Genomic DNA, 18096 nt, shown 5'->3' on the forward strand with positions numbered 1-18096 from the left:
CTAAAGTAACGCTAACAGAAAAATGAAGATATAAATCAATGAAGCACCTAAAATTTCTAGGATGTGGGACTTCAACAAATACAAGACAAACCGAAGCGCATGGGATTCGAACAATCCTGTCCATCCTACTCTGCCCTTCATTGTTATTGCAAGTTTATATAGGGGGATCAAATGAGGAGCGTCGAGCAAAAGTTCTGAGGTAGAAGCGATCACACAGACAACAATGCCAAAGGAATTGCTAACCGGAGCGAGCACCAGATATATAGCTAATGCAAATGCTGCCACCAAACTTCTACCTGCCATCGCTAACAAACCAGTAGAAGAAGCAACATAGTAGCGGCGTAGCTTGAGAGACATCAACTCGGCCCCACCAAAAGTGCTAAAATATGTGGATAATACGGAGAAAATAAACGCAAAGGTGTCTGCAATAACAAACGCCTTGAAGGTGTATCTCCTTACAAGAGTTGGTGTGCCATCAGCTCTGTAACCCCCAGGTAAGGTGAAAGCTGCCGCAAATGCCACAGTAGCAATAACTACTGAGGAGATTGCTAGGCTTCGAGTCAAGGACGCATGTTTCTGTGATTCCTTCTCTAAATCCTCTGGGACGATATTGTCGCGTACAAAGTGGTCTGCCCGATGAGGACTAAAACGAGCTCCAGCCCATTGCAAGCACATTAGAATCCAATCTGATGGATTCTAGGAGAAAGAAAAGAGAGAGTAAGATATTAAAAGCTGAAGAAAATTAGGACAATTATTTGGTAATCTCATAGAGCTTACCTATAGCCATTGGTTTCTGAAAATGTGTCGGGAATTTATATTGGCATTTAGTCCTCTGTAACTTTAATTGCATATAACCGGGGTTCTTAACTCAATGTTGCTGTTGCCACCGGAGTCGTAAGTACTTAGTGCCACATGCTATTTTGTGGAAATTTATAAAAAGAGAGCCTTTAGGTGCTACATTTACTATATATCAATTTTGTATATATGTTTTAGTATATCCTACGACCAAAAAGAATTAGTAGTACTTCTATTAGCATCTTTCACCCAACTTCGAAGTGTGTTGCTACAGATGAATCTCTAGGTGATGAACATAACATATATTAAGAGATTGAAATTAATGAATGAGTAGTACCGAAGGAGGCTTACCATAACATAAGTGAGACCACGGTCAACCCCAACAACGGAAAGATCTAGAGGTGTTAGGCCATCCTTGTTCATGGTACTTGAATCTACTCTCTTGTTCCGCATCAGTAGACTTACAATCTCTTGTTCTCCGCTTCTTACTGCTAGATGTAGAGGTGTGTTCCCTTCATAATCCTTAGCATTCATCAGTTTCACAAGGTCTGACCTTTTGCACACATACTGGACTATTGCTATCCTTTTGTGTTCAACAGCATTATGAAGCAAATTCCGTCCTTTGTTATCGAGTAACTCATCCGAATCTGGACAATGTTTGATGAACACACCAATTACGCCAACTCTACCCATGGTAGCAGTGACATGCACAGGAAATAAGCCACTTGAGTCTGAGATGTATGCCAGAGAACTGTCATGTTCTAATAATAGTTTAACCATTTTTTCATTTCCAACCGACGCTGCATAGTGAAGAGGAGTGCTCCCTGATTTATCAGCACTTTTGGCAAGCATTTTGTTCCACTTCAGAAGTTCTTTGGCGATTTCTGTTGTTTAAGTTTACATATATGCTATCAGAGAATGAAGACTATTAAATATAATTTAAGTACATATTCAAGAGTGCTTAGAGCCTCCTATCAGAACCACCTTCTTTTTCACTCTCTTAGTTGATTTAAAGTATCCTACCTTTGCCAAGTGAATAGTAACTAGGCTGCAATTAAACTCGGCTCAAAAATAAGTTAAACCGAGCTTAATATTCAAAATAAGCTCAAAAATAATTTCAAGACGAGCTTAATAATGAGCTGGCTGATCAAATAAGCTCGATAAAGCTCAATGAGGTTCAAAATAATTATAATATAGATAGATATAAATATATATAATATAAGTAATATTTTTTATATTATACTATAATTCTATTATATTCTAAGATTTACTTAAGGGAATTATTATGTACTCTAATCTTATAAAATTTAGTTCTAAATTTAATTCTATTAATTTATATTTTAAAATTAGGCCGAATTTGAAGCTTAATTCAAGTTTAAATTAAGCTTAATTTAATTTAAGTTTGATGAGGTTTGAAATTTGGCTTAAATTGATTAAGGCTTAAAATTGTTTATTGATTGGCTCGTTTCAGCTCGAGCTCAAAATTAGCTCGAATTGAAATAATTTTAATTCAAGCTTAATCATAAATAAAACCTCAAAATTAATTTCAATTCAAGCTTAATCAATTTGATGCGAAACAGATTAGTTCGGATCACATCACGAGAACATTGGGCTCGATGAATTGAGTCTATTTATCTTTTAATTGATTCATGTTTATGTAAGCCCTTAAGGCAAGTCTAGTTAAGTTATGTAAGTTAGTAAGACAATTTTAATTAAATCATGTAAGCCACTAAGACATTTTTAATTAAGTCATATAAATCTCTAAGGCAAGTCCTAATTCGAGTCGTATAAGCTTTTAGGGCTAAGTTCGAGTATGACTCATTGTATCCCACCTCTATATATAGAGGGGCTGGGTTTTAATCATCAAAGCGTCCAAGCATTAAGAAATTATTTTAGTATTTAGTTTATCTTAGGAGTGAGAGTAAAATAATCATAGTCGTTTATTTTCCTAAGAGTAGATATAAGTTAGAAACTATAATTCTAACTCTATAGCCACCATCACCTCCACCCTACCATACAGCCGTCCACCACCACCCTTGGTCGTTCGCCATTAGAATTCTATCTCGTGAGGCTACCACTTTCTTATGTTCGAATCGGTTAGTTCTTAATAAGATTACACCCCTAATAGTAACTCCAAGCTTCCAACTATTATGTATGTATGTGTAAATGTGTATGCATATTCAGATTATCCATTTGATGCTAGGTTACTTATAGAACATAAAACTACTTAACTATGTAGTCCACATATATATAGAATTAAACATCTTGCTCTTCAGTATATTGTAGAGGAACATAGTTGATTTAAGGAACAATGGCGTACTAATTTTTGTGTGCCTTCTATCGTGCTAATTCCAATAAGATGGAGGGTAGCGGAACTGATTCTTAATCATCCATAAAATAATCTAATAGAATTGCAATGGATAAAAGTGTGGAAAATCAATCAATGGCTCTAGTACACTTAGAATATTTTATACACAATTGCCAACAATTAAAAAACCTAACAAAATCATCTTTCTACTTATGAAACACAAAGGATAGCATAGATGATAAGCATCCTTTATATTGCAACATATCAAGCACATGAGATAACGAAGCGTGACAAATTATTCATAAAATTCAAATGTCAAACCAGTTGATCTCGAGTGATCCTCTCGAAGGTCATGCCTTCCTCGAGAGGAATTGAGCTGGTCTTGCTTTTAGATTACATCATCGAAAAATCTAGAAGAACATAACTGTGGTGGAGAAAGACTATCATATATGTACCCTCTAATTCAGAGCAGGAGGTGTATATGTGAACATCTGATTATAGTAAGAATTTCTATTTTATAGTAATAATTCAGAGCAGCTTCCCCATCCTTGATTACTACTGGATTGGGCTCTGATCAAAGTAACAATTTAGGATGGGGAAGCTGGGATAAGGTCTTCCCAAAGATGGGTCAAAGGGAAGCTAGACTTTCTGAGACTCCCATGAAAGGTGTTTGCGAGAAGGGCTCAATGAAGGCAAAAATACATCAGAAAGAGGAGGATCAGGCAAAGGAGAATATCAGAAGGTGGACTGTAAGCTGGATATTAAAGGCAAAAGGAATATGGAGCAGGAATTTTCATTTAATTCACCAGAAACTGTGCCTCAAGTAGAAGATATAATGTTAGGCTCGTGTAATTGGCAAATTATATTTCAAAATATAATTTATATTATGTAATATGCTTAGATTTTATGTATGAGCTATGCACAAGATATGAGATATTTAATAAAAAATATTGAAGTGCAAAATTAATTTTAAAATTAAAGTATTCGAAATAATTTTAAAATCGTTATTTAAGTGCTTAAATGGTGTTATGATGGTTGAAGAAGTATGAAATTTTACCTAAAGTTATAAGAATAGGCACTCTGCATTCAATTATTTAGTCTGTCATTTGAATAAGGCGTTCGAACGCACTCTAGGCCCTTTCGAATGCACCCTATAGCTATTCACATCACGTTCACACATACATAGAGCTTGTTTTGGTTGATCGAAAATACCCTACAGGCGTTCACACATATAGTAGTGGTGTTCACACATATAGAGGTTCATATTTGGCCGTTCGTAGCGCATTCACACTTCAAATCACCATTCAAACACACCCACATAATTTACAATTTCTAGAGTTATGTGAAATGTGATTTGACTTAGATTTGGCATTATCTCAAAGAGGTATTTATCTTATCTCTAAGAAAATCCGTGGAGAATATTTAAAGAGATTTATCTTATCTCTAAGAGATATTTATTTTATCTCTAAGAGATATTTATCTTATCTCTAAGAAGTATATAAATAATTTTAATCTAACCATGGGAGAATTGTCATCAAGTATTAGATTAGGGAACACTTTTCTACTTTAGACGAAATATGCTAAATTATTCTCATCTCAATACATCTACATCAGATTTAAAAAAACTAAGTCTCGAAGATCACTAAGACGGAAGGATCAACCTTGAGGGGGTTACTAAGGTTTGAAAATCTATCACCAGAAGTAGTACATCACAGGGTCAATTGAGCAAGGTTGGTGGGATCTGTAGGCTTCTTGTTAATTACTATAGGTTTTGGTGATTGATTTCGATCAAAGTTTAGATCTGTGATTTTTTACTTAGGTTTGGGGTTTTTTCCATATAAAAACCTTTGTGTTTGAGATCATTTTTTATACGCATTATTTTTCACATATTATTATAGATAGTTTGTGATAGATCTATCTCATAGGACATTTAAGTTTTTTAATAAATATCATAGTATAATCTAAGTATTCACGTAAGTTTCAGTTTTTTTCATATAAGGAGCTCCAAAAAATTGGAGTTAAGTGGAAAAGTTATGGATGTAGAAAAAAATTCTAATTGAAAAGGAAACCTAGGCCAAAATGATAGATATAGGAAGGCTATGGAAGGAGAAATGGAAGAGATGGAGATGCAAAAGATGGATACGGAGGAAGTGAAACATGAAGACTGGTAGCTGGCTGTGTACTCTGAAGGAATCTATAAGATGTCCAAAGATTATGAAATATGTCAGGAAAAAGTCCCACTAAGTCACCACAGCTACCAATACAGAGAAGCATCAGAGATATCATCAAGTAAGGAGGATAGGACTATCCAACAGTAGTTGGAGGATGTTGGAAGAGCTAAATCCCTAGAAAGAGCTGGGAGGAAAAGGACACAAGCAGGTGAAGATATTTTTTTACAATGTTTGTATTTTTCAAAATTTTCTGATGATGAGTAATTATCTATTGCTCATACTTGTGGTATTAATCTGGGTTTTATCTAAGATGAGAAAAAAGAAAATTTAAAAATATTAACAGCATTGAGGGGGAAAGAGCAAAGAAATATATAGATTCTCTTGGATGAACTAGAGAGGGAGAGGGAGCTTAGTCTAGTAAACTATGAGGGGTCTGTTTCCAAATATCAGACGTATGGGAATAGTTGAAAAAAAAAAAAAAAAGAATTGATTCTGAAGTGAATAAATGATGGTCTCGTGAGACAATGGGGGTATCTATTATGGATATTTGGACTGAAAAAATTAAAAGGTTTTGCTGAGTTTGAAAGGGTGGAGTAGGAATTTAAAAAAGATGGATCGGTATCAAAAAGAAAATCTGGTTGATTTAGACTATAAATCTGATTGATGTGTTGGAGGAGGAGAGAAAGTTGAATAAAAAGGAAATTCTAAGTAGGGAAGAAGTCGTTATACAGTTGTAGCAGCCGGTACGAATACGAATAATTGAAGTGGCAGCAGAGATCGAGATAGATTAACTTGGTGACTGCTCACTACAGTCATAGTAAAAAGAGTGAAGACAGAGTTAGACGGAGATTTGAGAACAACGACATCTTCACTATTAAGTCAATCTATAGGTTCTTAAATTATGTGGGTATTTCATCTAAAAGCTTGCCAAAAATCTAGAAGTTGAATATTCCCTTGAAAGTTAGAGCTTTTTGTGGTTAGTTTGTGGTAACAGAGTGTTAATTAGAGATAATTTGCTTAAGAAAGGGTAGACCGAAAACTCTACTTGTGTTTTCTGTAGGATAGATGAGACTGTGGACCACTTGTTCTTGCATTGTAAATATGGAGGAAAGCACTATCATGCATGTAAAAGATTGGTTTTGAATGGACAATTTGCAGCTGGGTAAAGAAAAGAAAAGGTGATGGTTTATTTGGTTGAATGTAATGATGTGGGCTCTTTGATTGGGAATAATAGAATCTTTAATAACTGTGTCAAATCATGCAAAGTTTTATCTCATAAGATGACCTTGTGTTTTTTACTGGGCAGAGGGATTCGAAGGGAGGAGGCAGCGAAACTGGCTTGTCGGCTGACGCAAGGCTACACGATGGACAATATGGTTGATCTAGAGATAAACTAAAGATGCTGCTCAGGGACTGGGTAGGCATGCTTGCTGAATTGTCTTTCGATCCATATATGTTCCTTCTGTCTGATGTTCTGAGATATTCTGTGATGTTTTGGATTTGTAGTTGTGATAATCTGTCGGATTTTCGGTAGGTTTGTTTGGATATATAGGTAGTGTGGTTATCTTGGTTATGGTTTGCTCTGGTTGTTATTGTCATTAGAGAGGTCTTTTAAGGTCAAAAACTGTGACCGATTTTGTGGTTTCTTTTGTGGGGAATCTTGGTGGAAGGTTGTGCTACTAATTAAGTTTTAATAAAATAAGGGTCACGGCTTGCTTGTCAAAAGAAAATTTCTATTTCATAGTTGTCTTTAGTCTGTTGCATAGCAATTGCATTTCTTGAATTTCTGTTAGCCACGAGATGCTGCTGCAGGTTTTTTAAAACTGAATTGAGAGATGAGATGTCCATTACCTAAATTTAGGAAGAAGAAGGCAGCAGCATGCAAAGCCGTTTGTCCATTTGGTCCGGCACAAGATACCGGGAATGATGCTGTTGTAGTTGTAGAAGATGATGGAAGTATGGCGCAGAGAAGAGCAACCGATCCTGCTGTGGCAGCCAGATAAAGCGGAGATATACCTTGTTCGTCCACCATATTCGCCAGTCCGGGATCAGCTGACATTAACTCCACTGCAACTTGTACATGGCCATTTCGGGCTGCCTCATGTAATGCAGTTTCCCCGGCACGATTCCTTGCTCTCAGCATCGTCTCTACTCCAATTCCATTGGAATCCCTGGTGAAAGAGATGATGGAGGAAACTATTTTATCATTCCCAGCCCTTGCTGCACAGTGCAGCGGCGTCTCGAGCATCACATTGCGAGCCTCCAGGAGGGAGCTTTCTCTTTGGCAGATCAATTTGGCAAGCTTCAAGTGTCCATGGGTTGAGGCGATATGGAGAGCTGTGTTGCCCCCTACGGTAACGCCGAGGAGGTTGACATCCCTTCTAGGAACTTCAATGGCTGTTTCAGTTCTTTCTACAGATGGCGGCTGTAATAAGAGATTCTGATCCCCTATTCTTGCTGCTTTGAGCAACTCAAGATCGATGGGGATTCGTGTATGACCGATTGGATCTACTTGAGTTTGAGGATTCATGTCACTCCTTTTGATAAGGCCAAAGCAGCAAGAGAAGAAACAATCGGTATGCAGCTATACATCAAGAGAACATATATATATATATATATATATATATATATATGTATGTATGTATGTATTATACACTTATAAGAAACTTTTGCCAGCAAGACGTGGAAAAGTCAAATCAGTGCATGGGATAGGCTGGGCCTCGTGGCCACGAAATTGCACGGCTAAATTTAAAATGCTTTAATGGAAGTTGCTTTATTCAGTGTATAATATATATATATATATATATATATATATATATATAAGCAGCTTGTTTCAACCTTCTATTTGTGAAAAGAAAAACAACACGTAGGCCTTTGGGCATGTTGGATAATATCCGATCCAACCTGCAGATTGAAAAGCATATGATATGGCTGGTCAATTTCTTATCCTAGGATTCAGATTTGAATACGAACAGAAATTCTGAAAAATGTTGTGATCCAAATTTATATAAATACTACTTGGATAAGGATTTGAATATAGATTTGGATATTTACGTATACAAATATGGATTCAAATATGTGTTTATCTATTAATATGACTTAAATTGATTAGCATTCGATAGATCATCAAAATCCCTAAATCTTGTATAGTTACAATTCATTTAACTCTTTCATCTTTCATAATCCACATTCCACTGTTAGATACTAATTAGAAAATGTATTTCGGTATTCATTTATCAGCAAATATATAACAAATGGACTTATTATTATTGGATAGATCCTCAAACTGTCTTCCAATCCGTTTGCAATCCTCAAACTTTGATAGGTTTAGATTCACCCTTAAATTTGTTTAAGTCCAACTTTTCCTATTTGCATTACTATTGTTTTAAAATCTCCTCTGAAAAAATATTTGAAACTTACGTGATTATACCAATGAAAAACGTAAGAAACACCCTAGTAGATAAAATCTATCACATGCTATTAATAATAATATGCGGAAAATAAAATATGAAAAAATGATCGCAAACCACAAAAATTTATGTAAAAAATCCAAAACTGAGTAAAAAATTATGGATCGAAACCGATCACTAAAACTTGTAGCAGTTAACAAGAAGCTTACAAATCACCCGTCAATTCCCACGACTCAATCTATATCAATCTTACTCACTAAACCCCGCAACACACTGATTTCCGTCGTCAATTTCCACGACTCAATCTATATCAATCTTGCTCACTAAACCCCGCAACATACTAATTTCCGTGATAGGTTTCCAAACCTCAATGATGCTCAAGGTTGATCCTTCCATCTTATTGACCATCGAAATGTAGTTCTTTTTAAGATCTAATATAGATGCAAGATAAGAACGATTTAGCACGTTTCGTCAAAAATATAGAGGCGATTTCTAATGTCTCTAAAAGATGATCTCCAAATTAATATTTGACAGTCCTCAATCCTAAGGTTAGATTAAACTATTTTATATTCTTAGATATAAGATAAATATCTCTTAGAGATAAAATAAATATCTCTTAAAGATAAAATAAATATCTATTCAAAGGTTCTTCACGAGTTCTTTTAGAGATAAGATAAATACCTCTTAGAGATAAAGTCAAATTAGGTCTCACATAACTCTAAAAATTGTAAATTATATGGGTACGTTCAAATGTGGCATGAGTGTCTTCGAACATGGTGACTTAAAGTGTGAATGCACTGTGAACAGCCAAATATAAATATCTGTATATGTGAACGCTACCGCTGTATGTGTGAACACCTGTAGGGTGCGGTCGAACGGCCAAAACAAGCTCTTTTTATGTGCGAACATGGTATGAACAGCTGCAGAGTGTATTCGAACGAGCCCAGAGTGCGTTTAAACATTTTGTTCAAACAGCAAACTAGACAATTAAATGCAGAGTGCTTATTTCTAAGCCTTTAGATAAAATTTCATACTTCTTCAACCATCATGACACCGTTTAAACACTTAAAAACGATTCTAAAATCGTTTGAATACTTTGATTTTAAAATTAATCTTTCACTTTAATATTCTTTATCAAATATCTTATATTTTATGCATATGCTCATATATAAAATCTAGACACATTACTTAAAAATAAATTATATTTTGAAATACAATTTACCAATTACATAAGTACAAATAAACCTAACATCCTCAATATCCAATTCATATTCAAAACCGTTTAAGATTTGATTTGTATCTTATTTGTATCAATATCTATTTAATATCCCATGTGTATCATTTTAAATTTTAGTATCACTCTAATAGCTAAAATATGGACTATTATTATATCTTCCATTTTCACCCTTAGGTAGGCCACTTACATTATTTGAAACCGTTTGAGTTTTTATTGTTCATTGATTCTGACAACTACAAGTCAAACCAAGGCAGGCAAAAATAATACATAATCAGAATCGGCCTTCTGGAATGGAAGATCTTCTTTTCTGGCATTGCCTTTCGTTCTTTCGTTCTTGTATTATCATCGGGAGAATATAACAAATTACCTGTGATCAACTACATGGATCCTTATGTTAGAATTCCATCACGATCATAAACGCACTGGCACAGAAATACTGATACATACTGAAATTTATTAAAAATTAAATTTAAGTTAATTTGTAACGAATAATATGTGTGGATGTAACTCAGATAGGATGAACAATGTAAAATCTTATTTTGATTGTATGGTAATTGTTTTTTTTTTTATTTTTTTTTAATTTGTGATGCGCACGATTCTCGCTACATAACCCGCTTCTTATATATAATTTCATCAAAATGAAAGGTGGCGAGAGTATGTATCCTTAATTTAGATGGCATACTGCCTTAATGGTCGGGAGATGCATTTGTCTTGGTGACTAAACTTGTGTTTATTTGTTTAGGATTAGGAAAATATATGAGCCATTACATCTTAATTTAATCTTAATCTACTGGTTATGATTTATGCATAGCATAAATTAATAGCTAGCTTACGCTCAAACTTAGCTCATAATCAGTTTCCAGCCTAATATTTTGCTCAGTCTCGGCTCACATTGACCGAGGTGAGCTCGAGCTTGAATTCAACCCAATTACACAGGCAGTAAGTATGAAAAGGGTTACTGCTAATTACAATATAATATGAGTTAATCACACAGATATATACCTGAACTATTGCCCAATTTAACATAGACCCACCCTTTTTTCTATTTTTACCTTTTCACTCCTTCAATTATCTAATATATTTATTTTCTAATAGTGTTAATAAAAAAACAACAAATTATCATCTTACCATTCATTTCTCCTTTTCTTTTCTCAACAAAAGGGCAAAATAGTCGCATTTTGGAGGTTTTACGTAATTAAAAGTATTACTATATCATGAAAAATAAATAAGAGGGTCTATATGAAAATGAGGGGTCTAAGTATAATTATCTCTAGAATATGGTAAAACTCTATCATAATCATTTAGATTATGATAAATATTATCATAATTAATATTAAAATATCTTTACAATATTATTATGAGAATATTCTTCATGTATAACATATCTTCTCCTCTCATATATTTGGAGTAAATTTGTGAGTATCAATTATTATTAATTCTTGTTGTCTTTTATTTATTTATTAAAACTTAGTCATTATAGACAATTCTTTTGTACATCAATATATAGAAATTTAATTAATTAATCTTTTCACCGTTACTCTACTTCTATTATTTTCCTTTTTCTCTTTAGTTTTCTTGATGATATTAAAACATCAGAAGTTTATGTAAGTTCAACAACCTCCTCTCATATTAAAAGCAGTCCACTAAATTCTTACTAGAGCACGCTATCACTATCAATATACATTAACGTACTTTTCAGAATGTTTATAAACTGTTTATGGGCAAGGGATCATTTGCTTATAAAATTAACAAATTATCATAGACATTTGAGTTTTTTGTTTGAATTTGGAACATATTTACTTACTCTGCTGAATAATTCTCCATCCGTGGGGGAGATTTTATGGGTTTTTATTAAAAATTTGTTCAAATTCAGTTTTCAATAAATTTCAGTATGTATCAGCATTTCTGTACCAGTGCGTTCAAACGGGCCCTAGGGGCGTTCGCATGTGGGTTCCAGACAAAGACTGGGGGATGCAGGCGTTCGAATGACTCAGCTGTATTCGAACACAAATCTCAACTCGAGAGCAGTTTTGATGCAGGCGTTCGAACGACCCAACCGCATTCGAACGCAAGTCTCCACCTTAGAGCAATTGTGATGTAGGCATTCAAACGGGACCCTCCTGCATTCTAACACCCCTTGAGTTCTGCTGTATTGTTATTGGGCGCGTTTGAACGCGCCCCGAGGGCGTTCGAATGCGACACGGAAAAACCCAAAATCTGAACCTGCCTATAAACACTAAAGTGTGTTTTTAGGGCTTAGGTAGTTGGAAGAACATCTATGAGGGTGAGCCACCATTATATTGAGAGTGATTAGAGTTGTTAAACTCTTTGTAAGTGAGAGATTTGCAAAGTAAAGAAAATTACTCTGTCCGTGGATGTAGGCACATCGCCAAACCACATAAATATTGTCTCCCTCTCTCTCTATTGTCTCTATTACTTTCATTCTAGAGATTATTTGCATTATCGTGTTTAATCCATGATTAGAACTTGTTTATTGCTATTCTATCACCATTAACACCTCATTGGAGTTCTTTTTCTAAAACTTAGATTGGTTTTCCATCACTATTCCTCTTTGTCATATTTGGGGGTGAAGGTTTTGCTTCCGCTTCCTTCACCCATTTGGGTATTTACACAACAAATTAGTATCAAAGCCAAAGATTTCAAACCTAGCATATTGGATTTGGGAATAGTGAGGATTTGAAAAAAAAAATTCTTTGGCAAAATGGGGGAATCATCCAAATCGGGCAAACTTGTCTCAAATGCAAAGTTTAAAGTTGAGAAGTTTGATGGCACCAATAATTTTGGAATGTGGCAATGTGAAATGACATATGTTTTGTTCCAACAAGAATTGGACATCAATTTGGAGGAGAAGCCCAAAGATGTATCCGAGAAGGAATGGAAGAAATTGAACCGGGCAAACTTGTAGCACTATTTGACTTTGTCTAGTAAAAGACCAAAAGTACTCTGTGATGAAGGAAAATTCAGCAAAGAGCTTGTGGAAGAAACTAGAGGATAAATTCATAACCAAGAGCATTGAGAATCAGCTCTATTTGAAGAAGAAGTTTTTCAAATTTCAATACAAGAACATCTTGGCTGAGCATTTGAATGCCTTCAACAAGCTACTTGCGGACTTGTAAATTTTGGATGTTGAGATTTCGGATGAAGACATGGTATTGGTATTGTTGAATTCTTTGTAGGATACTTATGACTACCTCACTACTATCTTAATTTATGAAAAAGATTTAATTCATTATGATGATGTTACAAATACATTGATTAACAATGAGTATCGAAAATTAGACAAATAAGCTACTCATGAGTCATCATCTGATGCATTGATGGTAAGGAGTAGATTAGAGAACATTATGAAGAGAGGCAAATTCTTCTCAAAGTTAAGGGGTGCATCTTCGAATAGGAGAATGATTGCTAAAGACCAATGTTCCTATTGCCGCAATAAAGAGCATTGGAATAAGCATTATCTCATTTTGAAAAACAAGGACAAGAAACCTCAAAAGGTAAATGTGGCACATTCAGATGATGAGGATTCAGAAAATGCCTTGGTAGGCTTAGCTCTTGCTTGTAGCAGAGATGAGTGGATTTTGGACTCCAATTGTACATACCATATGTGTCCTAACCGGAGTTGGTTTTCCACTTTTGAGAAGTTTTCTAGTGGAGTTGTGTTCATGGGCAATGATAGCCCTTGTATAGATGAAGGTATTGGTACCATTCGCCTAAAGCACCAAAATGGGTCCGTAAAAGAGCTAACTAAAATCCGGTACATACTAGAATTGAAAATGAACCTAATCTCTCTTTGGGTTTTGGAATTAAAGGGCTTCACTGTTACTCTGAAAGGTGGAGCACTGAAGGTGTCCTTGGGAGCATTAGTGGTGATAAATGGCATAAGAAAAAGTAATCTATACTTCTTACAAAGCTCTGTAGATTTGGGAAGTGTAGCGATTGCCTCAAGTAACTCAGTTAGTGAGACTAACACTTTCAAATTATGGCATATGAGGTTAGGGCATCCAGGATAGAAAGCTTTGCAAGGCTTGTCAAGTCAAGATTTGCTAAAGGGTGTGAAGAGCCTCAAACTGGAATTTTGTAAACACTGTGTTTTGAGTAAACAAACTAGAGTTAAATTTGCCACTATAGTACATCGAACCAAAGGGATCTTAGACTATATTCACATAGATGTTTGGGAGACTACCCAAAAGGTCTCTTTGGGAGGAAAGCATTGGTTTGTGACCTTTGTAGATGACTACTCTAGAAGGTCTTAGGTGTACACTATGCACTATAAGAACTAAGTGCTTGAAATATTTTAAAATTGGAAAACAATGATTCAGAATCAAATTGGCAAAAAGATCAAGAAGCTCATATCAGATAACGGTGGAGAGTATACTTCAGATCCATTCATGAGATTATGCAAGGCAGAATGAATTGAAAGGCACTTCACTGTTAGAGAGACGCCTCAGCAAAATGACGTGGCAGAACATCTAAACTGAACCTTACTGGAGAAGGTTCGGTGTATGTTGTCCAATGCTGGATTGGGCAAGGAGTTTTGAGCTGAGGTAGTCAACTATGCATGTCATCTTATCAACCAGCTACTTTTATCTGCAAACAATGGGAAGAGCTCATTGAAGTTATAGTTTGGCAAACCTGTTTCAAATTATGATTCCTTACATATTTTTTGTTTTCATGCATACTACCATGTCAGGGAAAGTAAGTTGGATTCTAGAACCAAGAAGGGCATTTTCTTGGGCTTTAGCACTAGTGTGAAGGGATTTCAGGTTTGGAGACCAAAATTGAGAAAATTGATCATCAACAAGGATATTACATTTGATGAATCATCTATGCTGAAGCAAAGTCAAGTGTCAATTAGCCCGATTGATGACAATGCTGAAGATGTTCCACGGCAGGTGGAGTTTGAGGGAGAATTAAGTTCACCACAAGATACACCTTCAGAAGGGGCAAATGAAGAAGATTCAAATTTGCAAGAGGATGACATTGTGGAGCCAGAAATTGATGAACAAGACTTCATACCAGTTAGAATGCCAATGAGAGAAATCAAAAGGCCGACACACTATTCTGATATATTAGCCTATTCTCTTTCAGTGATTGATGAAGACTTTCCCACTACCTTCAAAGAAGTCATGAAGAACACGAAAAAGCTAATTGGAAAAGGGCAATAAGTGATAAAATGAAGAACCTTGAGAAAAATAAAACTTGGGATTTGGTGGAGCTCCCAAAGGGAAAGAAAACAATTGGATGCAAGTGGATGTATGCCAAGAAGGAAGATTCTCAATCAAAAGATGGAGTTAGATTCAAAGCTAGATTGGTAGCAAAAGGGTATGCTCAAAAAGAGGGGATTGATTATAGTGAAGTGTTTTTCTCCGATGGTAAAATACTCCTCCATTCGGATTCTAGTAGCTTTGGTAACTTAGTTTGATCTTGAGTTAACCTAGATGGATGTGAAGACCGTCTTCTTGCACGGTGATTTGGAGGAGGACATCTATATGACACAGCTAGAAGGGTTCAAAATTGGTGGAGAATAGGATTTAGTTTGCAAATTGAAGAAACCCTTGTATGGCCTAAAGTAGTCTCCAAGGCAATGGTATAAACGGTTTGACCAGTTTATACGGAGACAAAAGTACAAGCGAAGCCACTATGATCATTGTGTGTACTTTAGAAAGCTTCAAGATGGATCTTTTATATATTTGCTTTTATATGTTGATGATATATTGATAGCATCTAAGAGCAAAGGGGAAATTGATAAATTGAAGCTCCAATTCAATAAAGAATTTGAAATGAAGGATCTAGGAGAAACTAAAAAGATACTTAGTGTGGAAATTAGAAGAGACAGAAAAAGGGGGACAATATGCTTAACTCGGGAGCAATATTTGAAGAAGGTATTATAATGGTTTAGGGTTAATAGCAAAACAAAATCAGTGAGTACACCATTAGCACCTCATTTTAGGCTTAGTGCAGCTATGTCACCTAGTTTAGATGCTGAGAGAGAGCCTATGTCTAAGGTACCATATGCAAGCGCAGTTAGAAGCTTGATGTATGTAATGGTGTGCACAAGGTCAGATATTTCACAAGCCATCAACATTATTAGCAAATATATGCATGCTCTAGGAAAAGGGCATTGGCAAGCTGTGAAATGGATTTTGAGATATATTCATGGTATTTCGGGAGTTGAACTGAAATTTATGCAAGATGATAGACTTGGTCTACGTTTTACTAGATATGTAGATTCGGACTATGCAGACGATTTGGATAAGCGTAGATTCACTACAGGATATGTTTTCACACTTGCTAGAGGGCAAGTGTGTTGGAGGTCTACCTTACAGTCACATTTTGCTCTATCTACCACAGAGGCTGAGTATATGGGAGTGATAGAGGCTATAAAGGAGGCTATTTGGTTGGTTGGTCTGACAGATGACTTGGGTGTATACCAAGAGAAGATGGAGGTACATTGTGATAGCTAAAGTGTAATTTGTTTAGCTACGAATCAAGTTCATCACACAAGGACGAAGCACATTAATGTCCCTTTCTATTTTGTGAGAGAAATTTTGGAAGAAAAGGATATTTCACTTTGCAAGATTGGAACTGCAGATAATCCGGCTGATATGCTGACAAAAGTAGTGACCAAAATCAAATTCTAACATTGTTTGGATTTGATCAATATCACTTACTATTGACCAAGTTTGGTTTGGTGTCTTAGGATGCAAATTTGCAAGCGGAGCACTCTTTGGAGGATTAAGTCACTTTGGGATGGTGGAGAATGACTTGCTGAAGTTATGAGTTTTTCGCCAAGGTGGAGAATTGTTAAAAATTGACTCAAATTCAGTTTTCAGCAAATTTCAGCATGTATTAGCATTTCTATGTTGGTGCGTTTGAGCGGACCCTAGGGGCATTCGAACGTAAGTTCCAAACAGAGACTGGGGGGATGTAGGCGTTCGAATGGTCCAACTGCATTCAAACGCGAGTCTCAACCCGAGAGCAGGTGTGATGTAGGCGTTTGAACCAGACCCTCCTGCGTTCGAACGCCTCTTGAATTCTGTTGTATTGTTATTGGGCGTGTTTGAATGTGCTACGAGGGCGTTCAACACGACGTGGAAAAACCAAAAATCTGAACCTGCCTATAAATACTAAAGTGTGTTTTTAGGGCTTAGATAGTTGGAAGAACATTTATGAAGGTGAGCCACTATTGTATTGAGAGTGATTAGAGTTGTTAAACTCTTTGTAAATGAGAGATTTGTAAAATAAAAAAGATTGCTCCGCCCGTGGATGTAGGCACATTACCGAACCATGTAAATATTGTCTTCTCTTTCTATTGTCTCTATTACTTCCATTTTAGAGATTACTTACATTAGGGTATTTAATCCGTTATTAGAACTTGTTTATTGCTATTCTATCACCATTAACACCTCATTGGAGTTTTTTTTAAAACTTGGATTGGTTTTCCATCACTATTTCTCTTTGTTATATTTGGAGGGTGAAGAATTTACTTCTGCTTCTTTCACCCATTTGGGTATTTACACAATAGTTTCTTCCTCCCGGTTGTAAAACTGATCTATCTTCCTTTAGTTCTCTCCTTTAGTTCTAGTTTCTGTAAAAAATATAAAAAAATAAAGTCTTGTATTTTTCACTCATTATCTTAAGAAATCTTAATTGGGGCTAATTCTCAATCACTAATATTTACATTTAAAAAGAATGAGAAAATAGGTTTAAGTAGAAGTTAGTCAATTTTCGGGGTGCGTAACTGAAGATTTTTCTACATTAGCCATCATTCGAACTAGATTAATTCGACATCAAATGGGCTTGCACCATAATAGCATGAATTGGTTCAAATTGTATGCATATATAGTTGGTCAGATGAATTTAGCTTTGTCTTAATGTCTCTTAAATCAGTTCATCTGCGTAGAGATTATGCTATCTAGGAAAAGATTCAGTAGGATTAACAAGATCTAAATGCAAAAGTTGGAGAAAGTGTTTCTTTGAATGATGTATTCTTGCAAAGGAAAGTTTATATAGGATTAAAGAAGATACAACTCCAACAATATTTACTGTGTGAAAATGGTAGAGATTATTTCCCAGATATCTAAACATTCAAGGCAATTTTCAGATAGATGGCCATTAGCAGATCATGTGTTACAGAGTAGTAATTCTACAGAC

At 35.4% G+C, this 18096-nt stretch overlaps 1 protein-coding gene across 1 annotated transcript; it reads right to left on the bottom strand.

Moving 5' to 3' along the window:
- LOC140758678 (protein ACCELERATED CELL DEATH 6-like) lies at nucleotides 1–8040 on the bottom strand. Its single transcript, XM_073094921.1, has 3 exons — nucleotides 7072–8040; nucleotides 1147–1679; nucleotides 1–696 (listed from the first exon to the last, which is right to left on the bottom strand). The coding sequence occupies exons 1-3, from the start codon at nucleotides 7802–7804 to the stop codon at nucleotides 1–3; spliced, it is 1962 nt and encodes a 653-aa protein (XP_072951022.1). The 5' UTR covers nucleotides 7805–8040.
- Nucleotides 8041–18096: the final 10056 nt, after the last annotated feature.

The sequence above is a fragment of the Typha angustifolia genome, chromosome 4 (assembly GCF_048772165.1).
Source record: "Typha angustifolia cultivar Huaian chromosome 4, ASM4877216v1, whole genome shotgun sequence".
Taxonomy (NCBI): Eukaryota; Viridiplantae; Streptophyta; class Magnoliopsida; order Poales; family Typhaceae; genus Typha; species Typha angustifolia.